The 11,424-nt window shown below is 54.2% G+C and overlaps 1 protein-coding gene across 1 annotated transcript; it reads right to left on the bottom strand.

Moving 5' to 3' along the window:
• Positions 1–1,813: 1,813 nt before the first annotated feature.
• PAX1 (paired box 1) lies at positions 1,814–11,097 on the bottom strand. The gene is made up of 5 exons (XM_003411698.2): positions 10,821–11,097; positions 9,750–10,379; positions 8,004–8,146; positions 7,240–7,462; positions 1,814–1,905 (listed from the first exon to the last, which is right to left on the bottom strand). The coding sequence occupies exons 1-5, from the start codon at positions 11,095–11,097 to the stop codon at positions 1,814–1,816; spliced, it is 1,365 nt and encodes a 454-aa protein (XP_003411746.2).
• Positions 11,098–11,424: the final 327 nt, after the last annotated feature.

Raw genomic sequence — 11,424 nt, forward strand, 5'->3', positions numbered from 1 at the left:
GTCAGTTTCTAAATTGATGATTAGAGAAAGCCAAACACAAAACAGTACAATTAGCAGGAAGCCTCTTAGATTTGCTAGCCTGAGATCATTTTCTTCAGCTTTTAGAATGTTAGGAATGTTCTGGGGGAAAGCCCCCAATTGCTGCTCACTTCACTGCCTTTTGGCCAGTTGATTCCTGTAAGAATTTACTTAATTTTAGGATGATGTGTGCATATTACCTCTCTACCTCAGCTCCCAGGACTAAGCCCCGAGATGGCAAGAGCAGGAGGGGGGACCTGCAGTCAGGCAAGGCTGTCTCTTCCCTTGGCTGTCCCGTGGTGGGCCAAGGCTGCCCCATGGCAAACACCCTCCCACTTCACTTTCTCTTCCTCCTCTTGCCCAACCTGGGCTGCAAGTGCTGACAAGGAAAGCAATCAAGCCATTCCCTCCTACTAAAGTGCATCTTGAAGGCCCGGGGAGAGCGGAGAGGCAGAGGTCGGTAACACTCAAAGCAGACACAGTCAGCGCTGTCCGCCTTCACAAGCGCACTTCAGGTGCTCTCGTTTATTCCACGGCTGCAGGTGACAGCAGACACCGGTGCCGTTTTTATGACTAGAAATTTGCCATTTTATGTCCAGGCTTCCACCCCCAGTGCGCCTGAACTTGGAAGCAGTTAACAGCTCTTGTGTATGGCTCTAGAAGACACTTTCGGGGGGCGGGGGAGTCCTCTCCCCACCCCACGACACAGACACACCTTGCAAACCAGAAGCCCAAATGCTCCTTTGTACCCCGAAGCAGCTTGTGGTTTAAATTAACTAATGTGCTGACCCCTGAACACCAAAAAAGACAGGGACAGTGCCTTTACCGTTCGTCAGAATTCCAGTGTTGGGAAGGGGGCACTTCCAGACCGTGCGGTGTTCTAACAACCGAGACCACCACCCGCTCCAGGGGCTCCTGCCCCTGCCCCGGTCTTTTAGGTGACATCACCTCTGAGGAAGCAAAGAGAAGCCCAGCTACTGGGTAAGGAGAAAATACAGATTTCCAGACAATACGCTTGGCGGGAGGAGGTTGCGAAGGCAACAGTTCACTGGGTTTTTGTTCGGTCTGTTAGTATAAACATACACGAGAAAAGGCTGTGGCTGCTCTGTCCGCGTCCTCAGCTCGAGGGCAGGTGGGCTGAGGCTGGGAGGCAGGGGACGCACTCAGGGGTGGGGCTGAGTCCTAGCTGCCGGAGGAGGGAGTGAGGGACTGTCTGGGGCGCTCCTGGATTGGGGGGGAGGGTGCGAGGTTAAAGGAAAATGAGTCCTTGATTCTAAAAGGCACAAAAGGAAGGAGGACAAGGAATTGTTCCGATAAACCAGAGAAAAGAGACCCAAGAAACAAGTAAACAGAGAAAAGGGGAGTGGGGGAGAGAGGAAAACAGAGGACAAAGGCAAGGAAGGCAACGAAGCAGAGTGAAAGGGAGGAAGAGGAGGAGGGCGGGGAAGAGCAGAGATGGGGGAAAGAGAGGGAGACCGACAGACATACCTGGGGAAATGAAAAAAACAAAACAAAACAAAAAAACCAGGCTGGCGGGACCCGGGAGGCCAGGTCGGGGCAAGGATCCTGACATGGGTGCAACATTCTAAAGCCAAAGTTCGGAAAAGGACTAAGAAACCGGGCCGGTGAAGGCAGTGTGGCCGCCCAGGTCAGCGTGCAGGGCTGGGGCCGGTGAAGCAGTGCCCGCGGGCCGACTCCAGTGTCGCGTCCTACTCTCCTCCGGTCCTGCCTGCGCGACCCGGGCGCACGCCCATCCGCCTCCTCCGGGCTCGGCTCGGCTCGGGGAGGGCTGCGCCTAGGAGGTGGAGGCCGGGATGGGCAGTCCGTGTAAGCTCCCGAGGGCGTCGGGGGTCTTGGCGCCCGGGCTGGGCGGCTTCCGGTCGGCGGCTGCGGAGGAAGCACAGGGGCGTCGGGTCATCGCTAAGCGCCGCGCCGGCAGAGACCTGGGGCCCCCGACGCCCGCCAACACTGCGGTAGCGGAAGCATCTGCCGGCGAAGACTGAGCAGCAAGCGCGCTCGAGGCGACAGGGGTTCAGGGAAGAGAGCAGGGCCCGCGCTCTCCAAGGGCCTGGACCGCCCTTGGCGCCCGCCCATCCCTTGCCCTGAAGTCCGGCCCCGCACCGCGGCGCTCCGGGCAAGGCCATTTTGCTGGCGTTCCTCTACCACCCACCAAGCGCAATTCCCTTTGCTGCCCTGCGTCCCTTCCTCCAAACCGAAAATCAAACCCGTTGCCGTCGAGCCAATTCCGACTCACAGCGACCCTATGTTACGCTCAGAGAGACGCTGCCGACCTCGGCGCCCACAGGGAATCTCTTCAGATCCGACATCAGGGAAAGGGAACTGGGAGTTGCAACCTGCACGGCCCTCCTGCTGCCCCTGCCAACCAACCCTACTGGTGCGCCAGGGCCATGGCGGCTGAAAGTGAACACCAGCGGCTCGGGACACTTGTGGTGGGCAGGAGCGAATCTTGCGGAGACCTGGTCACCAAAGGCTTCCTTTGCCACAAGCCTGGAGCGGCAGGATTCCTCCGACATAGGACGTGAACATACTCGACTGCGCTGTGCCCACGCCGCCAGGAGTCCAGATTCGCTCACCGCTATGGCCGTAAGCGCGTCCTGGGGCCTCCAGGCTTCCGGATTGACAATGGATTTGTTGATTGGGCTGCACTCCACGCGACGCTCTATTATTTAGGGTTCGGGAAGGGTCCCAAGTTTTGCTACTGGAAGCCTAAAAATGACGCCGCCATTGCGCAACCTCTGTTTTTCTGGCGTCTTGGCTTCGGCATAAGGAACACAGACTTGTTTACAGCAAAAGGGGCCTGTTTTCAGTTTTCTTTTTTCCCCAGCAAGTTCTTTAAAAGGGAAGCTCAGAGCGCCTCTATTTGGGGTGAGGGAGAACTCTGGATTTTTTTTTTTTTTTTTTTTCTGCAGCTCCCCTGCACCCGAACAGCAACTCCTGGCTCAACTTGTTAGGACTGCCCGGAACCAACACCGATGTGGAAGGGTGTACCCCCCCACACACACACACCTGGTTGGAAGAGGTCTAAAGATAGGCCCCTCGCCACCGCCGTCACCACCACCACCACCACCCCCCGCCCCCCAGCTCTCTTTCCTAAACACAGTTGTGACAGCCCAGCCAGAGAGCTTCGCAGGTCTTTTCTTTCCATCCTGTACACACATCAAGGTAAGTGCTTGTTTAGAAAACACCTGAGGAAGAGGAGGTTTCTCAGTCCTTGCAGGTTGCCTCAGAGACAATAGAGAATATGAATCCGGAGAAATAAGCACCCGGGAGCCGAGGACAGACCCACCCCACCCTGGAGGGGCGAATTCTGCTGTCCTTTTTAGCGACTGGCGAGGCCAGCGCCTTCCCGTCGGCTCTCTTCTCCCCTGCTTTGTCATCCTGAGACCCTGTGGCAACCAGGGTGTGTATGTCGAGTGGGGATCTCAGAGGGGCTCTGCAGGCTCGTTAAACTCAGGGGGCAAGAATAAGGACAGGCATTTTTAAAATATTGGGATATAATCTGCCTGCGTTTGCAGGGCGCATTGGGGTGCTAGCGGGGGAGGGGAAGAAGGCGCCGGGCTGGGAAGGGACTGGGTCAAATGAGGCTGGAGTTGGTGGCTGCAGGGTGCTCTAGCGACGTTCACTTATAGAATCAGTCCTCCAAGAACTCATTTCCGAGCAGAGATAACTGGGGAAAAAAAGTTCTCTTTAACAAACCAACACTTTTTCTTTGTGCATATGCAATGTCTTACAGATTCGATTTCTGAATCTTTAGTCTTTCCAAAGGCTAGCCAAGAAGGACTTTAGAACCACGAGGTTTTGGTGGTTCCTGAAAACACAGGGTAAATATCAGTTGCCTTGAGGAGATGCCTGGTGGGTCTGTCACCTGCCTAGGGAAGAAAATATATGATCATCACCTGTCTATGAAAAGACATTTTGATGGGTGGTGAGATTTCTTGAATGCAAGCCCTCGAACATGTAGATCAAATGGAACTTCCCTGTTTTTCTCCCAGTTCCCAAGAATTAAAGTTTTCTTTCCCCAGGTGAGAGATATAAATCATACTTTCTTACCTACATAATAGGTAACCCAGATTCACTACTGTTTGCCAAGATAAAATTAATAAATTTTAATGCATAATTTGATATTTGATCAGGTAACCGTTGAGATGCTTATTTACAGGATGGTAGCTAGTACGTACATACATAATCACATTGATAGGTTGTCTGCCCTCAAGTTGAGTCTGACTCAGAGTGGCCCCTACAGGATCGAGTAGAGCTGCTACTCAGCTGTAATCTCCACCAGAGCAGACCACCAGGTCTTTTCTCCCTCGGAGCCACTGGTGGGTTTGAACCAGTGACCTTTTAGTAAGTTCTTAACCACTGCACCACCAGGGCTCCCTGACTTGCTCTCGAGCTATCTATGCTAGATGGCCAAAAATATTTGTTTTTTTACTGAGCAAAACGCCCTGTGTTTTTGTAAATGCTATTCCTACCATTTTCATGAATTGGGCAATTAATGACAGTGAGTTGTCTCACAGGACAAGTATCTTTGAAGCTATTAATTTCTTAAGCAAAGATTAGAAAGTAAAAGGCAAAGATTCAAATCATTTTGTCTTTTCAAAGGCATAAATTTGAATTGAGGATTTCTGGCAATGAGAAAAGGAGTAAGAAATCTATAATTCAAGGAAGTATGTACTTCTCGCCCTGTGGAAAAGGACAGATGGTGCATGATTATTTTTATGGTCCCAATCAAAGAGATACACTTGTATACCAACTGGAGGCATCATTTTTTAATAATGGACTTGATTTATTCAATTCTCCTTTTACCTGCACCTTTAAAGAACCATGAGGATCAGGCAGTTTTGTTCATTTAATAACTAGCCTTGCTAATTGTTGCTGTAGATTTTGAAAATGGGGTGGGATGTTTCATGATTTAAATGGTAAGCGCCATAAGGATGCCAGCACCATTACATAGCCCTCATTTCTGAAGGGAAAGTATCATCTAAACAAAATCAACCACCAACTAGTCTAAATGTTGAAAACTCTCCCCTGAACTAACTAGAATTAGTTTAGAATTCAGAACTGTATGGTTTAGCTTTGGACTGTTATCTACACTTCACAGCTTGTTTTTAATGGGGAGACTGGAATGCCCCAGGACAACGTGGCTCTATTAGAAAACGACCTTTGAAGACAGATGGTCCTTGTGCTAATTTTTTCTTTTCCTTTGGACCAAACTACAGGAAATCATTTAAAGTTGTGGAAATACTTCTGTAATTCAAATAAACCTGCTTAGTTAAGTGATTTGTTGCTGAATGTAATGAAGTAAATTTCATTTCAATTTCTAATCCAACTGATAACCTAGATTGTTGAGAATAGACCAGGGGCAAGGGAGCTAAGCACTCACCCTGAAGCCCCTACCTGTCCTTACATTTAAAGCATAAAGGAGTTCTACTTCTCAATTTTTTTTTTAATTTCCTTCACTTAGATTTTCCTATAATTGAACAAGTGGTATTATCCTATTATTTAAAATTAAGATTAAAGCATAAGGGAGTTTTAATTCTCAATTTTTATAAATTTTCTTTACTTGAATTTCACTAAAATTAAGCAAGTAAACATTATGCTAATATCACAGGATGTTTTTGCTATAGGGAAGGTAGAAAGAGAAAAATACTTTGCTCCCCAATTGCCATATCAATGGCATCTTACTCCTCTCTCTCCCTTTCTAGCTCTTAGATCATATCACCATGTCTCACTGTGTCTCACAGAGATGACTCAGCTACTTGCAAATAGCACTTTTGGCCTGGGCTTCACTAAGGAGGAAGTCCCCTCCTGTCCCCACTTGCCCTATTGCTACCTGCCCCCCTCCCACCTGCTAGGCAGATCAGCTAGTAACAGTCCTTTCTTAATAGGGGAACACTCCTTTGCCCCATCCGGCCCCCAAGGCTGTGCCCTGCCCCCCTCTCTGCAGGGGCTGGAATGCTCTGGGGTGATGCCTTCCTCTTCCAAGGCCTTTGCAAACTGCTGGCCCATCCAGATCTAAATACAGGGTGGTTGGCAATCATGAAATCCAGCCCCCTCCTTTCCCAATGACAAAAATGAAAACATAAGGTAGGGCGAGTTTTTCTCAAGTTAAAGGAAAAACCAGGAACCAAAGGTCGGGGTAAAAAGATGCCCCCACACTGCTGGCTGTTAGTAAAATACCTCAAATCTGTTAGTTGGCTTATCAGGGAGGAGATTTATGGAAGAGAAGATTTAAGAAAAGGAGGAGGAGAAGATAGAGAAAAACAGGCAGAACTCTGGATGCATTTCTCATGGACAGAAAGAAAGAAGGGTCCAGAACCACACAGTTCAGAAGAGCCTGGATGTAGGGACACAGGGCTGAAATGCTCTCTGCTTTCCCACAGGCAGCATTTTTTAAATGAATCCAAGGAGAAAGCAGGCCTGGTAAAAAGGAACCTGGAAGAAACAAGTGAGCAGTGTCCTATACACATCCAGGTGTGGATCTCTATGCAGAGTCAGGCTCCCCAGCAGGTCTAACGCAGAAGGCAAAGCTCCACAGACCACAGAAAGAGGAGCCAGAAGGTGTCTTCTAGATTCCTCTATGGATGGAGAGAGAAACCAAGGCCCAGAGAGGAGCAATAACTTGACCAAGGGCACAAAAGCCAGATCCAAATTGGAAACCCTGGTGGCATAGTGGTTAAGTGCTACGGCTGCTAACCAAAGGGTCCGCAGTTTGAATCCTTCTTGGGAACTCTCTGGGGCAGTTCTACTCTGTCCTATAGGGTCTCTATGAGTCAGAATCGACTCGACGGCACTGGGTTTTTGTTTTGTTTTGTTTTGGTAAGCCCAGTTCTCCTGTTTGCCAGCCTGACACTCTGTCTCCTCGCTCCATACACTCAGGGGTCTGCTTCTGAGATGGGGGATAGGCCTGGGGCCCCTTGCAACCCCAGCGTACCTTCTAGAAACACAGGCATACACCTGTTAGAAATTAACCTGCTCCAAGAAGTTACATGCATAACATTTAACAGGCAGGATGTCATGGACCACCCGGGTTGGGTATTTCAGGTTCTCTCCCCACCACACACACACACACACACACATACATACACACGCTCCCTCTCTCCCTTTTTCTTTCTTTTCCAGGCTCAAACCCACTCCCCAGCACCCCTGCAGCCCCCAGATCATCTATCCCTCCCCACCCCCCACCCCCGCGCCCCTCACCTTCTCGGCTGGGATGCTTGAATGTCAAGGCTGCAGCGAGCTCCCCGCCGTGCACGGCCACACTGGCCCCGGGGGGTGCGAGCGGGGGGCCTTGTGCGGGCGGCCAAGGCGGGCCCGGGGCGAGGTAGCCGCCACCCGGCGCGCTATACACGCCGTGCTGGTTGGAGGCCGGGTAGGCGCAGGCCGGGAGGAAGCTGCCCACCGCGGAGAGGCTCGAGGCCGACTGGGGGTAGAGGGGACAGATGGTCAGCCAAGGTCATCCCTGCGGTCTCCCTCCCCGGCGTCTCCAGCAACTCCTGGGTGGGGGGATCCTAATTTCCCCCAAGTTGTCCCTGTCAACTATCTCCACTTGAGGCCTGGCCTCTAATATTAGTAGTCAGAGCTCTTTTTTTTTAATCCACTGTAATTATTATATATAATCTATATGTAATAATTGTAATAATACAACGAGAGGCAGGAACACGGAATTCATTCTGGATTTAGACAAAGTGGGATCCTTAACCTATCTGTGGTTCGGGATTCCAGCTTTTTTAGCAAAAGTATCTTGGCCAAAGGCGAATCAATCCCCCTCCAAATCCAGCCAAACTTGAGAGCTAGAGAAAAGGAGACAAACACAGAGTGCACTCACTTTGGCACGCGTGCTCAACGGGCTTAGCAAGTTCTCCCTCTCTCTCTCTCTCTCTTTCTCTGTCTTTTTGTCTCCCTGTCGTCTTCTATCCGTTCTGCTCTGTTAGTTAAAGATATGTTCCCTGCTGCTCAGTTACCTGAGGGTATTTAATATCCGCCTCCAAGGCAGGTTTCTCGAGCCCATTCACTGCTTGGGTGGCCGGGAAGGCGGTACGATTCACGCCGGCCCAGTCTTCCATCTTGGGGGAGTAGGCGGCGCCTTCGCTCCCGGCCAGGGCCCCTGTCGGGCGCACAGGACACATTAGAAGGGGCGTCGGACCTTGCCCAGGATACTACCGCTGCCCACCCGCCAAATCGTTTACACACGCGCCTACAATCACCCGGCTAATGTATGAAAGCCCGGCCAAGGAGTTTCCCAAACACGTAAGGGTGGTCAAACACTCAGAAAGCGATCAGAGGCGGAGTGACCGCCGCCCGCGGAGTTTCTCTTTCACTCCTAGCCGGGCAGAAAGGAGCGAGGCAGCTGGGCCTGCTCCTCGCTCCTCTCAGCCCTCTACCCGCTTCCCCCGAAATGGAAGATCTGGCGGGGAGGCGGCCTTTTGGGCAGAGGATGGGCGCCCTCAGCCAAAGCAGCCATCCAGTTCTCCAGAGGCAGTGTTTGGAGCAGTGCTAGGCCCCAGTTACGAACTCACGGCAGCCTGGGGAGAATTACATGGTCTCTCAAAGTTTTGACAAGCATCTGGAGGTCTAGGCGACCATCATGCTCCGAACTGCCTCCAAAGACAGACACCCGAGGCTCCCCCAAAGAGGCGTCAGCTTCGCGACCGGGGCGCGACTCGGGCGCAGATCTGCTCGCCATGCACGTGGGTGCGTACGGACCGAAGGGAAAGCTCCAGATCTGAGCGTAGGCCCAGCAGAGTCACCTCCCAGCCTGTGCCCACCGGCCGCTCTGGGGAAAGCTTTGGCCCCAGCCGGCTTGCCCAGGCTGGGTTCTAGCCACGAGAAGAAACTAAGTGTGTGTGTGGCCCTAGAAGCGCTCCGCTACTGCTGAAGCGAAGCAGTCCCGCTCTCTTTTCGCCGCCCGTTCTATCTCCTGGGATTCCGAGAATTCCGCTTCATCCTCCTAGGAGCTCGCTATCCCCCGCCCGCTTCTGAAGCAGGAGTCAGTACCAAGGGACAAGAAACCCAGTTCCGGTCTGCACACGTCCTACCCGAGCCCGGCACGGAGGTTGCCTCAAAACTCTCCCTCCCTTCGCCCCCTCCCCCCACTACGAGAGAAATGACCACCGGTGTGTTGAGTTAACTGCAGGCGAAGGGCAAATCCTCGTGAGCTTTCGTCCGGAGTGTCCCGGATGCCCATGAGGCGGTCCATCAGAATCCCTGCTCCAGGTCCCGCAAGGCCCGGGCCTGCTAAAGATCCAGGCCTCTAGGTAAGGACGGCCACACATCCTCTTTCCCTGTTATTCAAAAGACTCTCTGCACCTGGGGTGGACATGGATGGAACCTTTTGGGGTACAGCGATGAATCCAGACAGCTAAAGAAAGGTCGCAGAATTCCCAGAGCGGTTTATATGGCCTAGATCTGGCGACAGGGGTTTGCAAACTCTTTACTAGTATGAAAAAGCGCAATTTCAGGCCTCCGAATTTGTGGTCGGCGATTGCTCTTCCATTTGGGAAATATTTTTCATATTTGTCCTAAAAAGTTCAAGATGTCCGAAGGCTCCCACAGAAGGCCCGCGCCCCTGGGACCTCCCCGGCTAGCCTCGAGCCCTCCCCTGAGCCCGAACCGGTCGGGGGAGGAGGGTGAGTGTGACCCCCGCCCGCACGCCCGCCCGGCGAATTGTACCCCTTTTTGGAAGATTGCGGAAGGCCGGCACGACTGACCTGTTTGCTCCATAAACGTCCGGATGCCCAAGATGTTGCTGACCGAGTGCGCCGAGGGCCACGAGCGGGGGATGCTGACGTGGCCCGCCGAGCCCGGGACTCCGGAGTGGCTGCCCATTTTGGCGCCAGTGGGTGACACGGGGCTGGGGTAAGGGTACTGGTAGATGTGGTTGTAGGGCAGCGCCGGCTGCGGCGGCGGCTGCTTGCTCGCCTCGTAAGGCCCGGGCTGCGCTAGGCTGCCGATCTTGTTTCGCAGGATGCGGCTGATGGAACTCACCGAGGGCACGTTGTACTTGTCGCAGACGCCATCGGCCAGCAGGCGGTCGCGGATCTCCCAAGCAAAGATCCCGGGGTCTCCCTGCTTGTAGTCCCGGATATGCTTGACCACGTTGGGGGTGGTGACGCGAGGTTTGCTGCCCCCGATGGCTCCGGGCAGGATGGAGCCTGTCTCGTTGTAGCGCGCCAGGATTTTGCTCACGCAGCCGTGGGATACACGCAGCTGCCGGCTGATGTCACAGGGTCGGATGCCCAGTTGCGCCAGTTCCACGATGCGCAAGCGGATGGCGTTGGGCAGGGGGCGGCCGTTGACGAACACGCCGCCCAGCTGGTTCACTTCGCCGTAAGTCTGCTCTGAGGACGGGCCCGGCGAGAGTGAGAGGGCAGGGAAAAAAACACCGGCTGGTTAGCCAAGGTTGGTCGCGCGGGGCGAGGGACCGCACCCAGGCTCGCGTCCAGAGGAAACAAGTAAACCCGCGGATCCCCAGACGGCTCGGAGTCCGAGGGCAAACGGCCTGGGTCGGGCTCCGGGAGTGGGAGCAACTGTAGGGACCGTGAAGAAGGGCATCGTGCGCTCCAGCCCTCCTTTCCCTTTTGGCGTGGCTACTTAGGACGCCCTCTCCCGGGTCGCGCTGAACTGCCCCGCGAAGGCTGGGGACTTGCGGAGAACGTAGCTTGCTCGGACCCCAGGACCGAATAGAGCGCGCAGGGAAAACAGACGAAAGGTATAGGAGGTGCCGGGACAGGACCCATCTCGTCAGCCCTCCCGCGCCCTGCTCGCTGCCCGTCCCTTACCCATGGCGTGCTGGCCAGCCGGCTGCCTGGCGCTGGGACGGCGGGGGCTGGGCCCAGCGCAGTCCGGGAGAGCTCGGGCGCCGCCGCCGCTGGAGAGGCATAGAGGGAGGGCGCGCGCAAGCCGAGAGCCGCGGCGGCCTGGGCGCGGGCTGGAGACGCGCCTTGCGCCGCCGCCGAGCGCGCCGCCGCTCGCCCCCCGGCCCGCCGCAGCCGCAGCAGCCGCGGGTTCCCAGGACACTCTCCACGCCCTCGACCCCAGGCCCAGAGTGAACTTCATCCGATTGGGAGAAATTCGTCTGACCGGGAAGCTGCAGCGTGCGGGGATCAATTTGACGTGTCTTCCACGTCAATCTCGGCAGTCACGCCGGAGAGGCGCTAGTTGGCAGCTCATTGGTTCCCGTCACTGCGCCCGGGCGTCCCCCGCATCCGCCCTGAAACTCTACCCCCTCCAGCCCTCCCACTTCGGCCTCCCTCCACCCCCCCTCCGGAGCCTTCCCCCTACGTACACAAACACCCTTCCCAGCCCCAGCTGGGCCTGGAACCTTCCATTCTCTGCGCCCCTCTTAGTCCTCTCCCCCCTCGGGCTTTGGGAATGATGGGGAAG

This window comes from Loxodonta africana, chromosome 24 (assembly GCF_030014295.1).
Source record: "Loxodonta africana isolate mLoxAfr1 chromosome 24, mLoxAfr1.hap2, whole genome shotgun sequence".
NCBI lineage: Eukaryota > Metazoa > Chordata > Mammalia > Proboscidea > Elephantidae > Loxodonta > Loxodonta africana.